General features: G+C 32.0%; 1 protein-coding gene across 1 annotated transcript in view; it reads right to left on the bottom strand.

Annotated features, from left to right (window-relative positions):
- Positions 1-508: 508 nt before the first annotated feature.
- LOC134229590 (mucin-2-like) overlaps positions 509-22,871 on the bottom strand; it is a 76,145-nt gene continuing 53,782 nt past the window's right edge. The window contains exons 39-62 of the mRNA XM_062711339.1: positions 22,349-22,480; positions 20,046-20,171; positions 19,001-19,129; positions 18,232-18,363; positions 17,734-17,991; positions 17,296-17,535; positions 17,050-17,175; positions 16,662-16,784; positions 16,294-16,551; positions 15,250-15,510; positions 14,196-14,318; positions 13,537-13,791; positions 12,880-13,137; positions 12,557-12,580; positions 12,268-12,362; positions 11,996-12,057; positions 7,309-7,484; positions 7,078-7,177; positions 6,868-6,884; positions 6,280-6,421; positions 4,625-4,791; positions 2,068-2,138; positions 1,383-1,430; positions 509-899 (exon numbers count right to left, since the gene is read on the bottom strand). Of these exons, the coding sequence (XP_062567323.1) occupies positions 897-899; positions 1,383-1,430; positions 2,068-2,138; positions 4,625-4,791; positions 6,280-6,421; positions 6,868-6,884; positions 7,078-7,177; positions 7,309-7,484; positions 11,996-12,057; positions 12,268-12,362; positions 12,557-12,580; positions 12,880-13,137; positions 13,537-13,791; positions 14,196-14,318; positions 15,250-15,510; positions 16,294-16,551; positions 16,662-16,784; positions 17,050-17,175; positions 17,296-17,535; positions 17,734-17,991; positions 18,232-18,363; positions 19,001-19,129; positions 20,046-20,171; positions 22,349-22,480 (3,326 nt within the window). The 3' untranslated portion in view covers positions 509-896. The remainder of the gene's footprint in view (positions 900-1,382; positions 1,431-2,067; positions 2,139-4,624; positions 4,792-6,279; positions 6,422-6,867; positions 6,885-7,077; positions 7,178-7,308; positions 7,485-11,995; positions 12,058-12,267; positions 12,363-12,556; positions 12,581-12,879; positions 13,138-13,536; positions 13,792-14,195; positions 14,319-15,249; positions 15,511-16,293; positions 16,552-16,661; positions 16,785-17,049; positions 17,176-17,295; positions 17,536-17,733; positions 17,992-18,231; positions 18,364-19,000; positions 19,130-20,045; positions 20,172-22,348; positions 22,481-22,871) is intronic.

Below are 22,871 nucleotides of genomic sequence, written 5' to 3'. Positions count from 1 at the left end.
AGATAACTAAATGTACATTTACAAAGATATATAAAGAGTAAATATATTATATATTGTATAAAATATATTATGAACAATATAATTTTATTATGAGCTAAAAAGAACACACGATAAAATTGTTTATTGCTTTAAAAAGAGAAACTGATTATGAGTGTAACATAATTGCATGCATCCAAAAATATAATTATGCTTCTTTTTTCTCAATTCAAACAAGTTGTGCTTTTTGAATTGATTATAATTTTATTATGAGCTAAAAAAGAACACACGATAAAATTGTTTATTGCTTTAAAAAGAGAAACTGATTATGAGTGTAACATAATTGCATGCATCCAAAAATATAATTATGCTCCAATCAAACAAGTTGTGCTTTATATATTCAATAATATTTTCTATATATATATATATATCTATATATATATATATATATATATATATATATATATATATATATATATATATATATATATATATATATATATATATATATATAATATATATATCAAGGTGATGCTTTTTCGATAATGTATACATGGTTATATATAAATCAGCCACCAGAAAGACATTACTGTATAATGCTTTAAGTCAGGATTCAAATTGAATTGTCAAAATTATAAAACATCATTGCTGCTTTTATATCTACACACATACATACATACATATACACACCCATATAACTAAATGCATTTTTCCTTCAAACAATCATTCAAATGATTTTTATTCTGACTACGTAATGCCTGACGATCATTTTATAAAGAACTTCAGAAATTCGTAATTAATGATGTAAATCCTGCTATACCCAGCTTTATTCACTCGATGAATGTGTGTGATAAATAATGACAATCTATGGCACATTAAAACACCGATGAACACAGCACAAACATTGATTTCTTGAAATATCACTGTGAAAAAAGAAAGAAAAAAATATATAATTATAAATCATATTGAATAATATACTTGAACTTATGTGTTTGACTATTCTTAATTTTTTAATAATACTTTGATGTAGCCAAGCCTGTGCCCTCTTACATTTTCATTGTTTAAAAAAAACATGTTAAGGAAGATTCATATCAAAATGGTCAGCTAACCTCTCTCTCTCTCTCTCTCTCTCGCGCTCTCTCTCTCTCTCTCTCTCTCTCTCTCTCTCTCTCTCTCTCTCTCTCAGCTGATTTGATACATTGCTACATTTTGCGTTTAAAAACATTTTGTAAGATTAATCTAATCCTTTTAATAATTTTATTTCTGATTTTAAAAAAACAAAAACTCCTCATCAATTTTTATTTAAGTTAAATAAAAATCAAATGAAATTTTTAAAAATAAAACAAATGCTCTTTATTGTTTCAGAATAAAAGTTACTAGAATATTAAGATTCTCCTTTTTCTTACCTCAGTTTTTAACGGTTGAGATCTTATTCCAGGCCTCCTTATTTGAAACTAAAAGAAAACATTGGCAAAGATTTAATTGCTAATAATTATGTGATGCATCAATTCGTTCAAACACGAGTAACATTTCATGGCTAATATACAGTAGGTTCTTATTCAAGTGAATATTTCACTACATTGAAACCGAGGTTGATCAAAACATGTATTTTGATAAGGAGGAGCATTTAAGTTTAACATGGGGTACATGTACCCTGACAAAAAATATTATAGTAAATATAGTTAACTACAGTTTACTATAATTAACTATAGTACCAAAGTAAAAAAAAATTGGAACTTTGATTTACTATCTAAATTTTTACTTTTTTAAGTCCTATCAGAAAACGTTCACTAACATACATGAGTTGTTAAAATTGTCAAGTCATTCCAAAAATCTGTAATCTAACAAGTTAAACCGATCAAGAAATAAAATACAGTAAGTTATCGATTCCTAATAAGATGATCATTAAACTGAGTTTGAATAATTTTCAGCATCGATCATAAAAAGAGTTTTGGTCATTCTATCGGAAAATCCTGTGTCTCGTATTTTCATACTTATGAATAAATTAGCATACCAAAGTTAATAGCATAACGATTTTCTGCTGTCAACACGATTAATACGGTTTTGGTAAATGATTTTTAAAATGCTTACCTTTTCATTGGGGTGTAAAGACTGGAACATGAAATCCCAAGAAAAATTTGATTTCTCGCCATTGTCATAAACTGAAACAAAAAAAAATCTTTCAATGAAAAATAACTTAAAAGAAACATACATAGCGGGTTTTCTAAATGGTTTTCACATTCTTCAACAAACATCAATATCATAACATTAAAAGAAAACGATCAGTTGTACAGGGCAGCAACATACTTTGTTCCCGCATTCATGCAAATTTGTTTATTATACCAAAACAAGCAAAACCTTTGAAATAAACATAAACTTTCAAATTCGGCACCGCTCTCAAATTCACTTTCATTTTTTACGTAAAGTTACTATAAAACACTTTGTTCAACACATTGTCATCAATTTTATGACGTAAACAAGGCTATTATGAACATTTAATTTCGATGAACGAGTTTACTAGTGATTAAAACAATTATTATGAAAAACAATGCCGACGACCGTGAAATATGAAGTTTTACGGCCCGATCACGTGATAACCTAGAACCAGTCAGATAACGCGTTTGTAGAACATTTAAAATGAAGTATAATAAAACCATTTTCTTATTCTTCAACAAACATCAATATCAATAAAGGACAACCATCAGTTGTACAGGGCAGCAACATACTGTATATGTAGAAAAATTAGTATATTCAAAATTGAGCGCAATCATCGTGTGGAGTGGTTGGCGAAGTAATGAACTAGCGCTACACATGCAGCGCTAAAAAAATTGTCTTTGAGTTTAGGTAAAATTTTAATATCTTACTCTAAATAATTTTGAAACATCGTATTTGATTATTGTTGTTCCATTAACGTTTCCAACTGGCTGAAAATAGCCTTAAGGTATTTATTGTGCGGTCGTAGTTTGGGGGTTGAGCATTTAATTACCGTTTAATAGTAATTAAAACAAATACGGTGTTCACCAATAGAGCGTATGTCGGTCGACACAATTGAACTGAATGGTCCAAGTGACAAGTGACAATTACCCATTTAAAATTAAAATTGATGGCCAATAGTGAATTTGGAAAAAAAATACATTAAGCATGAAACATCGTATCGTATTCATTTATTAACGGTAATCATGAATTAGCACATCGCTGTCTGCGCCAATCCCGCTAAAATATTAAGCCCGCTTTTATAAGTACACATACAGTATCTGAGAAGTGAGAAGCGTTGTAAATCAGATGCGGATAATTAAATATTTCAATGAAGTAGCAAAGAATATAAAATCTAAAACATAAACTAAAACTGATCTATATGAACAACTTCCTAATATACTGTAAGGAAAAAGAAACGCAGGGTAGCTTATTATTCGAAAAAATTTTGACCGCTTGACCGAAAATTACGAAAATTGGTCAGATGAGAAACTTAGTTATTATGGACCGAAATTAGTGTTCAGAATTACTCAACCGTAAAATGTATGACGTCACATAAGGGAAAACGCTAAAAATCCCAAAACACGTGCAATTTGATGACGACGAGTTTGTCAACAAATCTTGTTGCACCATTTGATGCACCTGAGGTATGCACATTGTTTTTCAATATTTAAAGAGGATATGAATTTCTTGTAATCTTGGTGCAGTTTACGGAAGTTCGATAGGGTTTGATTTTCGAATTGCCTAATTAATGAAAAAGGCAACAACGGGTAACTAAGCAGTTTCTTGTAAATTTTCCCCCATAAAACTTGTTACCCGTTGTCAGAGAGGGCCTGGAACTGTTTTCAATCAACCCTGACGATGAAGTTTACGCGAAACAGAGTCATGTTACGAGCGGGTTATTCGTCCTGTCATCTCTTAAATCGCCACCTTACTACCCCCAAAACCGCCTTTTATACAGTACTCTATCATAATTATTACGTTCACACGAAAAATGAAAGAAACAATTCCGCAATTTGGTTTTGTGAGCCGGTCAACTTACTGATGTGTTCCTCTCACTGGCGCATGCGCGCGTCGTGTGACCAATTTTTAGCATGGTTACCCATGCCCAATATAGCCAGTGATTGAAAAATAAACACTCTGATGAATTCCATACAAAGGAGAAATAAGGGGCATGACAGATGCGCGGGAGAGACATTGAAGACAATAAGAGTTTTCGAATTTCACTTTTGGGGGTATCGTCATGTGAGCTTCAATAACTCATTAATTATTGAAAAAAAAAATCAAATGGGATTTTGGTTATATCTTTTTGAAAGATGGTTTTAAAAATTTGATAGGAATACTGAAAAATATAAAAAGAAAAATAAATTTAATTCACCTCAAAAGTTTACCCTGCGTTTCTTTTTCCTTTCAGTATAAAAACTATTTTAATTTTGTCATAAAATTCAATTTCACATGTACACCTTAAATTCTTTTTTGTACTTCATATTTTAAAATATCATTATCCCCATTCCCCAAAGAGACATAAATCGTTTCTGACTAAATTCTCTCAACAGACCAGAATAAAAGTATTTTAATTCGGCACATCTTAGACAAATACAAGTATTACTTTATCATATACATATACATAAAGAAAGAAGACAGAATTTTCCCCTATAATGATGTATATACATACAATATGGCTCTGTGTAGTTCGTGACATCATCTACTCGATTGCCTCCTTGTATGGTAGAATGATCCGAGAGGTAATGTGGAGAGTACGGCGATACATGCCTACCCCAGCTGTCAATTTTCGTTGGTATTACAGAAGGAAAGTAGCTTCCTGGACTACCATACCCCTCTCTGTGATGAATTTAAGGTACAAAGTAAAAAAGTATTGAATTACTGTGTATGAATTATAAAAAGAAGTACGTTTATCAATCAGATGATGATAAGTCTCCTTCAAGAAAGTAAATTTGTTCATTTTTTGTTTCCTGCTCGCGATTGATTCGTGATGTTACTGTTATAATTACTCTGCTTATAAATAGATTAGATAAAATTATAGGTTTGTTCTTGAAAATTGGATAATAAGCATAACGTTTATTATGAATAAGAGTCTTAACAATCGTTTTACATTTTTATTGTAGTTAAATATCTTTAAGATACATCTTTGCTTTTAAATATTAAGCTGTTTTTTTTAAATAAGCTTCGATTTCATTTTCTGCGTACGTCTTTCTTTAAAATTCTGTATCCCTTCCCTTCCCTTCCATTGTCCCTAGGTTCCATTAAATGAACAAACTTGAATCTACACCAAACAATAACGGGATGCGTTCTAAGTAATTTTTCAATCGCATACATTTTTTCTTAAAACCGATGTTACAACATGTTTACCTATGGTGGCATATTTATGCCCCCTATTTGCAAGATAAATTATGTTGCAAGAAATATATGTCAACATTCAAGATAATAATGTCAACATGCAAGAAAACTATGTTAGCATGCAAGTTACCAACCTTATCAGAGAATATAATTTAAGTCTGGGTGAATGGATATAGCGAATTCACGGATATAGATAGTTTTCATATGACCTAAATTTAGCAAAAGTTAGCTCCCGTTCGCCGCCATACTGGAGGTTCATATGCACATATTCCGTCATTGTTCAACCAATTTTAAATTTTATATTTGCGATTTTGAATTAGGAATCATTATTTTTCTGAAGTATATAAATTTTTGGAAGCCTCCTTTATTAAGAAAAATTATTTAATAAAGATTTTCCACCAAATATTTCTGCTATATTTTCTTAAACTTGGTAAGACAAAGAGGAAAACTCACCGAGTCGACCTCCAATATGGCGACCAACGGGAGGTGACTTTTGCTAAATTTGGGTCCATCGAAAACTATCTATAGCGAAGTTATCTTGGATACCCTGCTACTGTATATAAATTTAACGAATTCTTTAACGAATTACGGATATAGCGAAGTAATTTCATATGTCCAGTGACTTCTTTATAACCGAGTTTTACGGTTAAAATTTTGTTTTAAACGTTTGGTGAGAGAACATGCATTTTTCTCTAAGACTGCTTACATTTAAGTCTCCCAAACTTGAAAGTAAATTACCCGATTTAAATAAATAGCCTGTGCCCTCCTACTTATTGCTTACAGTCAAAGCATCAAGATGTAGTTTTCCATTATGCCATTGAATGTTCCACATTATGTGTAAACTTCACATAATTTTTCTCCAGAAGAGGTTTGTTGAATAGAGATTTTGTATGAATATTTTTGTCACTTATTTATTCAGTATTAAGTAATCGATGCAATATTAAAAAAATTATTTTAGTTTTCATGACATACCCAAAATCATCTTCAGACAAACTTGATGAATCATCATCTTTATGTCTTCTCCAGTAAACACAAATAATTGCAAGGATTAAAACTGCGATGAAGAAGAGGGGTATTCCAACTCCAAGACCAACAATCAGCTTAAATTCGTCATCTTTCCAAAGAAACAACACTTGTTTATATTTATTTTGTATTTTTGATGTTGTATTCCAAAAGAACCAAACAAATACATTCGTTTGAATAAGAAAATGCTGAAGATTATCTCAGAATCTTTGTAGGATTCAATTTTGTAGCAATTCGTCAAGTCACTCTTTCAAGCGACTAGGTAAACATAGATAAAAACAAGTCACGGTTTAATAAGGATTTCAGGTGATGCTAGAAACATTTCCTAGATGCAAAAATCATATTTGTATAAAATCATTTGACAAAACAATCACTTAGCAGGCTACTTAACTATTAAGGATATATATAATATACATGTATGCACTTTTCAAAGATACTAAAGATTTACTTCATAAGAATCTTTACATATTCGTAGAGATATTTTTTTTTGTAAAAAATCTGCTTCTTTGAGTTTGATATCGTAAAAAAAATACTCACTGTCATCGGCTATCTTCCTAAAATTAAAAAAAAATTACATAAAAATACACGAAGTATAGGTAAAACAAGAACAGTAAGCTCAGATGTTCATCTAAAATACAAATCATGAGCAAAGCAAACCATCAGAGAAAAGACCAGTTGTCATGGGAAAAGAATTATAAAAATTTAACTGAGAAGCAATTCATACAGAGATATAAAAAAGGTACATACGAACAGAAGACGGTATCTCCACTCTCAATGCATTGTTCTCCAGAACCACACGGGAAGTTAATTATATAAACATCACATTTAGAGAATGAAGATGTTATGTCTGAAATAACAAGGTATCGTTATTCTTTTCAGTAAACGATCGAAGAATAGCCTTCGGTCCTCGTATTTTTTTTTCAAATATAAATTTAACAGGATGCTTTTGTTTTCTTTCTACATCTGTATTTTACTCACTTTTTACGTTCCCACTTTTATCTTTTACAGTTACTGAGTCAGTTGAAAGGTTTTTATTATTATATTCAACTTTGTCCTCGCCCTTAGACAGGCGAACAAGTGCCAAGGCAGTGTCTTGTTGTGCTTTTTCTGTCTTATTTGTGACAATTTCGTGTTCAACTATTGTACTTCCTTTCCTATTTTAAAAGACAAAAATAAATAGCAAACATTTCGCCCAAATCAGACCTCATTCAAAAAGTTTTCTAAGACTTCAAACAAAGCAGCCATGTTTGTTGCATAAATCGTGTTTATATGGGATATTCAATAATTATCGAAACATTTTTTGCAAAATTAAAATTTAACAATTTTATATAACCATTTCATAAAAAAAACATTTTTTATTTCAAGAACCGTATGTATAAACTGCGACTCTAAAATCTACCAATTTCAAAACATATGCTTTATTTCAACAAGATTATGTAAATGTCGTCCTATCTTGAGGTAGCTTTTATCCGGTTTTTACATGTTCGTTAATTGTATAAGTACAGCATTGAAAATTATACCATATAATAATATAACGTTTAAGGAGATAACGAACAGTTTTCAAGATCAAAAGTCCATTAAACAATACAATTTAAGAGCATAGCAAACACGGACCTCCAAAACATCAGAGGTGGGATCATGTGTCATGGAGGAGTGAGCACACCCGCCCTGGGCTTCTTGGTATTATCGGGAAATAACGAACAAAAGCGTCGTCAATTTAGTGTGTAAATCATGGTTTAACAATAAGTATGAAAAATTGTGTGTAAATATTGGTCTCACAATTAGTACGGAAAGCATCAGTCAGCAAATGACTGAATGGCAAATTGTATATACTCACAATTGACCATAGATCTAACGAAATGATGACTTCAAACGATCCCAGACATCATGTAAATTTATTTTTCGTGATACTTTTTCAAGAAATATTTAAAGAAAAGATATTTATAGTCTGATTTCAAATACCTCCAAATGACAATATTTGTTAGTTTCTTAAGTTATGTGCAGATTTCATGAATTATGATAACATTCACTTTAAATACTTCCTGGCGATTACTATCTATCGAATTGAAACGTACAGAAGCCTATTATTCTTCCTAACACAGGAAGGACTAGAAAAGTATCCATCGTTTTCTACACTCTGTGTTGATCTTTCTGATCATGATCAAATATCAAAACCTTGTCTGATGCTTAAGTGTGAGTATTGAACCTTCCAAAGCTTTTCGATTGCTTAATTCCTCTTCATTTTTAAAACTTTGTACCAAACAATGAAATATCCGGTGTTTTATAATACGTGATAATACGTGTCTTAAATTTGATTTTTATTCTCATCAACATTAATTTTGAACAAGAGAAGATAACAGAAAGTATCAACTGTAAAAGAAAAGGGCATGCATCATGCTGAAGTTGTGTGGTATATCATAAAAATACGATGAAATTCCATAATATTACATGTAAATATTTTTATCCAATATTTTAGCTAAATAATGTTTATCTTAAAAACCTCAATAATTTCAATATCATTATATTATGTAAACATGTTAACAAGAGGCCCGTGAGTCACATCGCTCACCTTTTGAGCTTTGACCATGCTGTTCTTTACCAAATTCCCCCCTTGTAATACATAATTTGACCCAATCCTACCAAACTGGTCATAATTTGGACAATTTAAAATCTACACTACACACAGATGCTTCCACACAAGTTTCAGCTTTTCTGGCCCAGTAGTTCCTGTGAAGAAAATTTTAAAAAATTTTCCCTATATATTTCAATTTAAAACTTTGATTCCCTATTGTGGCCTTGCCCTCCTCCCGGGGTTCATGACTTGAATAATTTAGAATCTACACTAACCCAGGATGTGTTTTTCCCTATATATTTCTATGTAAAACTTTGATTCCCTTTTGTGATCCCGCCCTAACCCCGCGAGATCACGATTTGAACAATTTACGCAAGTGAGTTAAGGCTACATATGGAGGTTTCTATGCAAAATATTTAATTAAATTCCATAATTGCTCTACCTAAGGCACAGAAACTGTTAAGACTTGTTTTCAAATACATTCTTGGTACCAACGACATGCGATACCCAGTACACATTATGACGTCATATTATGACGTCATCGCAAGGGCATACCTTACTTTGTTTTACAGAAAAAAGGTATAAAAAGACGCAGGATATTCCAAGGATTTAAGATACTGCTGCACAAATGTCGGCACTGCAATTGTGTAGTTATTATTCTTGCAGTTTTAAGTTTAAACTGGGTAAAAAATCACAGTCCAGTGTAAGTTTCATAAATTTTTTATCAATTGAGAAAGTGAATAGGATTTGTGCAGCAATTTTATTACTTTTAAGTATTTTCTCCTTTTTATTATACATTGTTTATTTTAAAGTAGATAGGATATGCCCTTGCGCCGACGTGATTTTGTTGACGTGATTTATTACCTTGAACGGCAGTGGCGTAGCGCCCTTTAAGCAAAAACGCAAATGAATACACAGATTTTTCACAAAAAAAAAATAACAAGAAATAATGATAAAAAAGAAAGAAAAACATGTCAGAAGTCCAATACAAGACTCAATTAAAATAGGTTATATTAAAAAAAACATCGATTTGTTTACCTCTACGTACTAAATGTATTGAAATACCGGTAATATATTAAGATTCTATCTTTAATACAGAGTACATATCGTTTTAAAAAATCATTTTAGAATTTCAAGGGCGAATTGTAAAGTTGTGTCAATTCAAAGTAAATGCAAATAAGCCAAATAATTTAATCCGTTTTATTTTCTTATTCCCCTTATAATTAACTGCAAACTTGTACTATTATTTCAAACCAATTAAATTTTTAACATGTAACAAATGGAGAATATTTTTTGGTGTGTGGATAAAGCGGTATATAGAATTCAGATAAATTCATATATGATTAAAAAAAACTTAACTTGTAAAATAAATTTTATAGCAACTACTATGTAGAACATTGAATTTTCTGCATATAAAGGTTTTCCTGCCTTTCATAATAAATTCTCTTTCGTCAGACAATTTCAAAACAGTTTTGCGATAATGTAATTATAAAGTTGCTACAAGCAGGAAAAAAAATGTTTGAAAGTAACTAAACACTTATTATGGTAAAAAATGTGAAAACAGTGTGTCTTGAATGTTCAGTATGAAAATTATCATTCGGAATTGATCAAATTAAAGCAGAGATGTTCTTTCTTGTGGTACTTTGCATTCCGATTGTTACTTTCACACTGCATTAGGAAAAAAATTGTGAAAATATCAATTATATCCTCCTCACAAATTCAAGGTTTGTGATTTCGTAAAACACACTTATTGCAAGATTTCCACTGTTGAAAATGCTTTGTCTTATTTCAGGATAACACGAAATGCTTTAAAAAAAGAAAGAATTTTAGAGTTGTAAGTGTATCGTCAAAACTCAGCAATTTTTTGTTAATATTTGGTAAAACTATGATTGTAAAAATTAAACTTTTTAAGGTAATTTTCTGATGTATAAAACCCTAAAAATCCATGAGCTTCCGGTGGCTTTGCCCCCTGGGCCCCCACCAGGGCCCTGCCCTGGACCCGCTGGGGGCCTCAAGGCGGCCCCCAGACCCCTTGCCTTTTTGAATACAGTACATATTTTGCTAGCTACGCCACTGAACGGGAGAGAACAATGACGTCATAATATGACGTCATAATGTGCACTTGCATTAACAAGCTGTGGGTACTAAGTATGTATAAGAAAATCAATTTGAACTTTCTCTGTACATAAAATATACAACTTATGAATTTTTATTAGCTCATTTGCATAGAAATATCCATATTTAGCCTTAGCTCACTTGCGTAGAATCTACACTACCTCAGGATGCTTCCACATACGTTTCAGCTTTTCTAGCTCAGTGGTTCTTGAGAAGAAGATTTTTGAAGTTTTTCCCTATATATTTCTATATAAAAAAATGATTCCATATTGTGGCCTCGCTCTACGCCTGGGGTCATGATTTGAACCATTTAGATTCTACACTACCCCAGGATGCTTTCACATATTAAGTGTCATCTTTTCTGGCCCAGTGGTTCTTGAGAAGATATTAAAAAAAATTTCCAATATATTTCTATGGAAAACTTTGATTCCCTATTGTGGCCCCGCTCTACCCTCGGGGGTCATGATTTGAACAATTTAAAATCTACACTACCCCATGATGCTTCCAAATAAGATTTAGCTTTTCTGGCCCAGGGGTTCTTGAGAAGAAGATTTTTTAATAACCCCATCCTATTTTTGCCTTTTTTTTTGATTATCTCCCCTTGTGAAGGAACTTCTTGGCCCTTGATTTTAAGAATTTAAACTTCCATTTATCCAAGAATTCTTTGTACTAAGTTTGGTTAGAATTGTCCCAATGGTTCCTGAGAAGACGTCGAAAATGTGGAAAGATTACAAACGGACGGACGGACAGCTAGACGAACGGAAGAAGGACAAAATGTGATCAGAAAAGCTCACTTGCGCCTTCCGCTCAGGTCAGCTAAAATGACTTGTACAATGTTTACTTTGTTGTATTGTTTGTTTTGTTTTTTGGGCTTAAGGTTACTAGGTCTCATTCTTTCATAAAGAAGGTAAAAAATGCATGTTACACAATCATGTGTGCAAGTATAAATAAAATATTAAGTTTAGAGTTATATCCTACCTCATGACAAGGATAATAACTTTTATGAATTCTTTTATTTTCCTTCTGTAGTAATTCGACAGCTGTGGAAGATCCCATCAAATATATAGACAATAGATACATAAAAATAAAATCCCTTAAAGTGAAAACTTACAGGAGACTGTTAATTGATTCTCAGTCAAAATTATACTAAATACATTATTTGAATTATAAAAGATAAAATAATTTGTAGAATGAAAGGAATATCTTATCATAATTACCATAGTAAATAATTATCTATAACATATACATACGGCTGCCGACATATTCCTTTTGGCAGCAGCATAATCGCTCAGATCTATGGTTTCATCGAAAGTAACAACAACTTCTACTGAAAGTTCTGTACTTTCTGTTAAAGATATAAAAAAAATTACAATACAATGTGCATGCATTTTTACAGCCCATATTAAGGGGCAACAACATTTTATTCGCAGTGTCGTAGATCAATAAAACAATTCCCAGATGCCGTTTCTTTTGGAAAAATGAAAAAAAAAACATGTGGAAATAGAAAAAAAATTGTAAAATTAAAATCATACTAGTTACCTGGAGTATATTCTGATTCTTTGGCTGAAAAGTTATAAAGGTGTCAAGTTTATAATACGATTTTACTTTTTCAGTCTTCAATTACTTAGTATATCAAGGAACGGAAATATAAAAATGTAAATTTATAGATGTACAAGTTATTTGTGTTTAATTCATCAGTCTGCAAAATGTGGTTAAAATTTCGAGAGCGTCGATATTATTGTTCACAAGCAAAATTTTCTTCACAATAAAATTCAAGAATTTATGTGCTTTAAAAATAGTCTTTCGGTCAAACATAGCGTTGTAAAACGTTTTGCTAATTGGCGATCAAACAATGTACTTACCAATGCATCCTGTGTTGCTATTTCCGTATATACACGTGCAATTCCATGATCCATCGATATTGCTACATGTTTCTATTGTGTCATTACAATCGTGCTTGTTTGTAGTACATTCATTTCTATCGCTACTACAGTCCACCCCAGTCCAACCTGATTTACACGTACACGCCCCAGTGTCATCGTGACAGTCTGCTATATTTGTCAAAACACATGGACATGTTTGGTTGCACTGATAGCCATAATGTGTATCGTTACACCCTCCTACGAGTAAAAGGAATATTCATTACATATTTCTTTCTACAAAAATGTTGCATTTAACAAATTTTAAAGTTTTTTTTTAATTGGGAACCATCTACATTTTTATTTTCTAAGAATTATTTTTCGTATGATCATCAAAGATTGATTGTTTGACAGCTAGCTTATCTATTTGATAAAAAAAAAAATATTGAAGAAAATTCAGGTTGTTCCCAAATGTCCTTCAAAAAAAATGTTCTCAAATGAGAAGTGTTTTTCAAAAAGTAATGCCTCATATATGAAAAGAAATTTAACGAAATATTAATTATGAATAACATACAACGATATGTTGTAAAGGTTTGCACTCTGAAAATATCGATGAAATATAAACAATATAGTTCTATAACAAAAATAATAAAAGCATACCGTTACAAACACCGTTAGTTTCTCCATAACGACAGACACAATTAAAACCACCATCGTTGTTTTCACAGTTTTGGTAAGTCGTGTTACAGTTGTGAGTACCGAGGTCACATTCGTTTATATCGATGTCACAATTTGTACCATTCCAAGTCGTTTTACATTTACACGTCCCGGTAACATCATCACAGTCTGCAGTGTTTGCCTCTATACAGCTGCATAACGATGAGCATCCCTCTCCAAAATGAGTACTGTTACAAGCTGTGAAATAAATTTTGATCATGAATTTATCACATGTATATATTGTTTATTGATTTTTTTTTTCTTCTGACAATTTTTTTTCGAAAATTAATGGATATTTTTCTTTTACATAATTTTTCAAATTTAAATTAAATTTCATTAATCAACAATGTGCTTTAGCTTGCATTTGTGACTTGAATATCGATTCACATAAGCAAAATTTTCTTCTTTGAACTAAAAATTGTATTTCAGAACAAATTTCTATTTTAAAAAAGAGATGCTTTTTCCCCCCTTCTTTTCTTCGCAGTCAAAGTGTAAACAAGACATAACTGTATTTAAGGTTAAGCAACTTCATTTTCAAAATTTCACAAAGCCATTTCAATAAAAGATACATACGGTGCCTTTGCAATAATATATGTACTTACATGTGCAAGAAAAACCATCTCCACTAAAACCAGGTTTACAGGTACAATTAAAACTACCAACGGTATTTGTACAATCAGCATTTGCATCACATGTGTCTGTTCCTAGTATACATTCGTTCACGTCTGAAAAAATTACTCTTTTTAAGTGGAAGAAATTTGAGTTCATTTTTTTCTAATGCATATTATTAATTTTGTAAAAACTTTTTTAAAAAGATGCTTTTTCGATATATCATGTTTGTAAATTCAAAGAAATTTAATTATGGCACATAAAAATATATATGCCCATCACAGACTTTACCGATATCAATATTTCGTGCCAAGTTCATAATAATTGAATTCTTGTTTTATAGAATTTTTAACACAAAAATCTTCCAATTTCGTTGCTAGTGTAAATTAAGATAATTGGACCTTCATTTTTCTTGATGTTTGTCATTTCTCTGATGTTAAGAACATACAAAATTGCAAACGCAAAAGCCATACATATATAGAGTTTATTTTATATATATTTCACACTCCAAAAAAATATTGGCATGCCAAACTAATATAAAAAAGATTTATCCGCTATTTCTGTTTGTAAATTCAAAGAAATTTAATTATGGCACATAAAAATATATATGCCTGCCCTCACCCGACTGTGGTTCAAAAACTGGGTCAGTTGCATTATGAAATTTTTATCACAATTACTTACGTGCTGACGGGGAAAAAATTGAGATCATTTATAGTGAAACAATAAACATCAAAATTGCAAACGCAAAAGCCATACAAATATAGGGTTTATTTTATATATAATTATTTAATCTCAGAAAAAATGTCACCAAACTAAATACGTTTATCCGCTATTTGTATTTCAAAAGTCCGAGATGTTCAATGAAAATGCCAACGTCTAAAAAGGGTAGGTTTTTGATATTTGTTAAACCTAAGTGTGTTCATAAAGCATTGACAAACATATATTGTGATTGATTTAATATTATTTGACGTGGAGTCCGCATCATGTCTGCCGATGAATGTTTCGGTGGACCTGCGTAACCAATTTATTTAAATTATGTTTAATTACCTTCACATACACCATTTGCACTTTTCTTGTATCCAAGATTACAGTTACAAATATATGAACCAGGAACATCTGAACAGTTAGCATTTGCTCCACATATATTTGAGTTGTCTTCGCATTCTTTGATGTCTTCTGTACAATTAACACCCATCCACCCATCATTACAATAACAAGTCCCGTTTTGTTTGTCACATGACCTTGAGTTAGATAGGTCACACGTACATTGATTGGCACAATCCTGACCATACGTGGTACTGGTACATTCTGCAAAATGAGTTATTTCCGTTGATTTCTTTGTTTTATATATGTTCAAGAACCTTGTATTTAACAAAGATTTTACTATTTCTTAACTTTATCAGGTATATGTTTCACTTCCACAAATCATTTTCATCTGCAGATTGAAAAATGTCTTTCCTTGTCGTAAAAGCTAAACAATTAAACATGCCTCTCTTGAAAAAATTCTTTTCACTATTTATATATCCAATGGCAAAATATATCAGTTAATATAAGGCATACACAAGATATCATACCTTAGTTTCGTGTAATTGCCACAAAAGGAATGCTGCATATCAAACATTTTAAAGAAATTTTTTAAGCAAGTGAATTATGAATTAATTAAAGAACCAAGCAGTGCTGCTTTTAAAGAGGGCCAGTTTACTGATATAATGTAAAATGAGTTTTGTTGAACTGAAATGCCACTAGGTGAACATTTTATATTTGATGACCGAACATACAATAACTTTAAAAATCTAAATGTTGTGGCACAATATTTAAAAACTAATAATCCCGTATCATCCTCGTATATCACAAGTACTGAAAAATGACTTTATAAATTTAGATATCAGATAGATAAAAAATATATAAAAAAGACAAAATATACACCCGATGCAATGACTTGTTTAAAATCACAACAACAAAAATAAGTGTAACGGAATGGAAATTTGGTAAAATTAAAATCCCAAGATGTCTGTAAAACGAGAATGTTTATAGCGTTGTTTTGATAAAAAATTTCATTACTTCAATTATATACGTAAAATTCAAACATACCGACACAATTTCCATTAGCCAAGGCAAAACCAGGATTACAAACACAAGAAAAGGAGCCATTGGTGTTTGAACACTCGGCATTGGTTGGACATATTGTATTATTTTCCTTGCATTCATCAATATCCTTGGTGCAGTTTTCTCCTTCCCAACCCGTTTTACAAGTGCAGCTTCCATTGACTTTGTCACACGAAAGAGTGTTCTGGACGTCACACGTGCAATTTAAGGAACATTCAGAACCAAATGTTTGAGAGTCACAATCTGAAAACGTTGTTTATTATGAAACAATTTTTACATTTGGCAATATTTATTATAAAATTAAATATATTTTTAAATTGTTTTTATTTTTAGTGAATGTCTTCTTAACTTACCTATACATGTTCTCTGGTCAACGTCAAGTTTCTTTCCGGCAGCACAGGAACAAGTGTACCCGGGACCTGGGGTATTCTGGGAACATTGTTCACTGCATGGATTTGAAGAACATTCGTCAATGTCTACGAAAATAAAAAAAATCATACAGAAGAAGTTCTTCCACTTTTTCCGTTTCATTTTATTGTTAACATTTTTTTGTTAAAATAAGGAGTGTTTTATTAATTTATCAAAAGTTAATTTTACTTTTATATGTACAAAGACACAGTCATATAAACAAATGTAATATCATTTATCAATTTATTTAATAAAATATTAAAGATAACGTCCATAAACATAATTATACAGATATAAAGATATTTGATATTTAAAAAAAACAGATATAGCTACCATTGCAAATGAAACCGTCATTATTTAAGATGAATCCAGGATTACAGAAGCAATATTCCGATCCATCTGAATTAACTCCACACTTCTGAGTGCAGTTAAATGTTACATTCTCACAACGTGTATTTGCTTCAAAAGAAAATAATTATACAATAGTAATCTAAGTTAAGTCATTTATGTAATTCAAATATTCGTAATGAAACTGGACATGGTTATAGAAATGGGGAAATATGAAATATATGTATTTACTTTCACAGGTAACCCTTGTTGTCGTATTCAGTGAGAACCCAGCATTACAAGAACACCTGAAGCTTCCCTGGGTATTGGCGCATATTTGGTCACAGGGACTTGTGGGAGCAGAGCATTCATCAATATCCTCACACTGCGAAGCACCGACCAATCGAAATCCAGCATAACAACCGCAGGAGTAATTTCCTATTGTGTTTGTACAGAGCTGACTACATGGATTAGTGTCGCATTCGTCGATATCTGAAATAATTTGCACCTACCTTTACATATACATCATGATTATTTTCAATAACATCATGGTTTAAGTTATTGGGGATTTTATCATTCCATTTACATAATATATTTTTTTCTGTAATGAACAAAAGCTTTTTACATTTTCAAGTAAGATTATATAAAAAATGGAAGAAAAATATAGCTTCAATTTAAATAATTTAAAACCTGAGCATTCATTTAACGTTGTATTCTTCACATATCCAGGAGCACAAACACACTTATACGATCCCGGTGAGTTCTTGCATTCCTGATTTGCTTTAGTGCAAGAACTTCCAGACGAGCACTCGTCTTTATCAATGTCACATTTTTCTCCCGTCCATCCACCATCACATATACAACCTCTGACGTTATCACATCTTGAGGAACCCACTCCACAGTTGCAAGGAGTTTTACAGTCTTCTCCAAATGTAAACCCATTACATTCTACAATTTCAAGTACAGGTATTCAGGAATTTTAAGGTGAGTCAAAAATTGAAATGTCTTACATGTAATTGTACAATAAATTACTCAGTTTTGTGTAGATAGATACCGGACATATACGTATGTAAGTATTAATACAGTTTAAGGAATGATATTTATGGTACTCCGGCAGTCAATTATTCAAATACAGAAATTTACTGATTAATATTTTAATTTAATAATTTCTCCAATCGTATGAATCACCTTTACAAGTCCTTCCATCATTTTCTAGTGTATGCCCTATCGGACATGAACAGTTGTAGGAACCATCAATGTTGATACATTTTTCTTTGAAGTTGCATTGATTTAAAGTAGCATCATTACACTCGTCAATATCTATAAATGACATTATTATTAAAATAAAAAAAGTGTTTCAATTAAATCAAATTTAATATTTAGTATTAGTTCAAACAGAAAAAGAAATATTATTCTATCTATTTGTGTGGTTTATGCCATTGCTTTCTATCGAGGGTTATTTGTGAAACTCATTAAAAGAGATGATGTTTTACTCTTAACAATTAATAGTTGTAGAGGAAAAACATTAATTGTGAACTCAGCTGTTCACAAAACTTGGAACTGGGCTTTCTCCATCTTACTTTTGTTTTCGTTTTTTCATTAGCATAAGAATGCTTATATATCAGTTAAGTATAAACCACTTACAGCATCATTATTCTTGAGACATCAATAATACGTCAATTAATATTTTCGTATACGGACCATACAGAATCGTTAAAGCGTTAAACGATAAATAAAAATGAACATACATGTATCGTTTCACAATACCTCCTTGAATAAATGAAACTTTTATACTTTTCCAAAATATAGTAGCAAAAAGATTTCTTTTTTTTCTGTCAGATGTTCTAAATGCATAACATTATTTATCATATGTTCGACAGATTAAAAGAAATACAATAAAACAGCCTAAGTTTTTAAAATCCAGTAAGAATAGTAACGTAGGTTATAAGATACATACCGACACATGATCTTTGGTCCTGTGCATTTAGTAGATATCCAGCCGGACAAAAACAGGACCCTTCACTTCCATTCTTTTTACATCCATACGAGCAGTTTAATAATGGAAACAGGCTACATATATCTTGTACTATAATAATGAAACATTAAATGGATTGGTTTTTCTAATAACATAAATTGTATTAAAAAATTTATAATGTGAAAGAATTGAAGGACATGTCAGAATAATACAGGAAAAAGATGACACTTCATTTGCAACTTTGACTCATAACAATAAATATTCATGTAAACATGTATTAACGAAGAAAAATTCTGTTTTCATAGGCATATGCTAATGATGGTGCCCACTTGTTTCATTGAGTCTACACAAAATCAGGACAAATCCGTCTCTTTCTCTCTTTGTGAAAATTTAAAGTAGTTGTATAAGATGCATATATATTTTTCAAAAGGATTTTTATAGACAAATAAGACCATAGATTCAAAAGACAAAAAAGTTTCTTCGATTATCCTCTCTTCCTATTGCAGCTTCTACTCCAGAGAAACGATCTTTAACAACCCCCTTGGCACGTAAAAGATCGTTTCTCTGGAGTTCGAAAAAGAGTAGGCTCACTTGGGGCCGCCAGAGACACCAAAAACTTTCAAAAAACCGATTTAAACTAATGGTCCGCCGAAACAAGGCTGAAAAAGTGCCGACTCGGCGTTAAACAATATTCAATCAATCAACCAATCAACCTATTGCAGCCTAGGGTGGTGAATATTCACTACGTGATTTCTTAATGCAGGTGATTTTAAGAGAACTCAACATTCCGTCACGTGCCTTGATAGATAGCTCTTTTATGTGTTTTGAATAAGAACATGGTAGTCAAGTAAGTTGTCAGTCATTGGTTTAAATTTTTAAGTACTTATATAGACATGGCCATGTAACTTAGATAAATGAAAAAGATCCAAAAAATCTGGGTTTAATTAAGGCTATGAATGTTTCGTGTACTTAATCTCTTCCTGTGAGCAAATTAAATGAAGACTCGATGATATTTTGATATCTTTACCTTCTATACATGTTTTTCTGTCATCACCTAATGTATAGCCAAATTCACATTCACAGTTAAAACCCCCATCTACATTGTCACATCTCTGAGAACAACCATCCGTCTCAGCAGCGCACTCATCGAAATCTAAATATTGAGAGTTAGTTTTGGAGTCAGAGAAAATCAATCATGTACAAGTACATTTACTTCAAGCAATAATATTATGATATAATGTTTTAAGTTACGTTCAATAATTGAAAATAAATAATAAGTAAAAATAACTGCCTGAACTTTAAGAATTAAATGTAACATAAACTTTGTTGGATCAGAATTACATATTAAGATAAGAGGCCCAAGGGCCACAGCGCTCACCTGAGCACATCGGGCTTGAATTTACACCCCCCCCCCTTTCCAGGTGTTCATCATTTGAAAAAACTAGAATCTACACTACCTGAGGATGATTCCATATAAATACCCCGGGTATCACTAATCATAGCTTTGAAGTACTTGAAAAGAAGTTTTGAAAGGTTTCCCTATATATCCCTATGTAAAACTTGGGTCAGCCATTTTGACCCCACCCTATCCCCAGGGCCGGGGGTCATGATTTGAAAAAACTTGAGTCTACACTACCTGAGGATGGCTTCCCTATCAGTTTCATCTTTCCTGGCCCAGTGGTAATTGAGAAGGATTTTTAAAGATATTTCCTATATATTCCTATGTAAAACTTGGGTCGGCCATTTTGGCCCCATCCTTGCCCCGGGGGTCATGATTTGAACAAACTTGAATCTACACTACCTAAGGATGATTCCACATGAGTTTCATCTTTCCTGGCCCAGTGGTTCTGGAGAACAAGATTTTTAAAAGATTTTTCCTGAATATTCCTTTGTAAAATTTGGGTCGGCCATTTTGGCCCCATCCTTGCCCCTGGGGTCATGATTTGAACAAACGTAAAACAACACGACGTTAGTAGAATACAAAGTAGTTTGATCTTTCCTGGCCCAGTGGTTCTGGAGAAGAAGATTTTTAAAGATTTTTCCTAGATATTCCTATGTAAAACTTGGGTCGGCCATTTTGGCCCCACCCTTGCCCCAGGGGTCATGATTTGAACAAATTTGAATCTACACTACCTCAGGATGATTCCACATAAGTTTCATTTTTCCTAGCCCAGTGGTTCTGGAGAAGAAGATTTTTAAAGATTTTTCCTATATATTCCTATGTAAAACTTTGGTCGGCCATTTTGGCCCCACCCTTGCCCCGGGGGTCATGATTTGAACAAACTTGAATCTACACTACCTGAGGATGCTTCCACATGAGTTTCATCTTTCCTGTCCTAGTGGTTCTGGAGAAGAAGATTTTTAAAGAATTTTCCTATATATTCCTATGTAAAACTTGGGTCGGCCATTTTGGCCCCACCCTTGCCCCGGGGGTCATGATTTGAACAAACTTGAATCTACACTACCTGAGGATGCTTCCACATGAAAGCCCAGTGGTTCTGGAGAAGATTATTTTTAAAGATTTTTCCTTTATATTCCTATGTAAAACTTGGGTCGGCCATTTTGGCCCCACCCTTGCCCCGGGGGTCAAATTTGAACAAACCTGAAGATGCTTCCACATGAGTTTCATCTTTCCTGGCCCAGCGGTTCTTGAGAAGAAGATTTTTTAAAAATGCCATTAATTTTTAACAAATTCATGATTATCTCCCCTTGGAAAAGGGCGTGGCCCTTCATTTGAACAAACTTGAATCCCCTTTAACTTTGTGGCAAGTTTGGTTGAAATTGGCCCAGTGGTTCTTGGATGAAAATGTGAAAAGTTTACAACGACACCAACGACGACAACGACAACGACAGACGACGGACAAATTTTGATCAGAAAAGCTCACTTGAGCCTTCGGCTCAGGTGAGCTAAAAAACGGTTTTCTATATTTTTTATCCGTAAAATTTCCCGACAAGCTACTACACATCTTCAGTTATATTCTAAAAGATCATCTTAATCGATGATTAGGCAATAGGAATTATAAAAAAAATTCTGATAATGAAATTATTGTAGAAAATGAACATTGACCACGACTTAGAATCTTAAAGATAAAGGAAAATCAATGCAAACCATGAGAACAGTAAAATACAAGAACCGTACTTTCTTTAAATAAATTAAAATAAAAGCAGGTAAGCATTAAAAATCTTTAAAATAATTGTTATGTTCTGCGACATATTAGCCCCACATTATAGTTTAAATCAAAATGCTGAGAAAAATCGATGATTTTCGAAATCGTTTTGCTAACCCTAGTTTACCCAACACAATATGATTTTTTGGAATAGTCCACTTACCTTCACACTCATAAAAGTTTTTTCGCGTGTATCCAGATTTACATGTACAAGTATAGCCGCCAATGTTATTAGAGCAAACTGTCGTATCTGTAGAGCAGTTATGGGAAGCAGCGTTATCGCATTCTTTAATATCTGAAAAGAAAATTGTAATTTTTTTTTTTGTGATTTTCGCGTAACAACAAACCGTTTGAATGTATATGTTCTTTAAATTCTGAACTCATTTATAACATTAAGTGAAATGCTTTCTGATTTCTGTGTGGAAGAGAAGGGTGTCCATTTTTTGAAGATGGTAAATTAAAACACGACATTCCGTGTGAAATCTCCAAATGAAATTTATTCTTTTATTTGATAAGACGTCCCCCTACTTTTGCAACCTTTGTATTATGGATTTGAAACTTCACATGTGAATTTCATGAGAGGACCTTCAATACTTATAGTTTTGACCTTTTTTGCTATACTTTAAAGTTTTACTTTCCTTCAACAAACATTAATCTAGGTCATAACTTTTTTAATTGTTAATGCT

Source organism: Saccostrea cucullata, unplaced genomic scaffold (genome assembly GCF_032062105.1).
Source record: "Saccostrea cucullata isolate Sc308-1 unplaced genomic scaffold, CSIRO_AGI_Scuc_v1 ctg91, whole genome shotgun sequence".
Taxonomy (NCBI): Eukaryota; Metazoa; Mollusca; class Bivalvia; order Ostreida; family Ostreidae; genus Saccostrea; species Saccostrea cuccullata.
The sequence above is the reverse complement of the archived record's forward strand: the minus strand, read 5'-3'. Positions and strand labels throughout refer to the sequence as shown.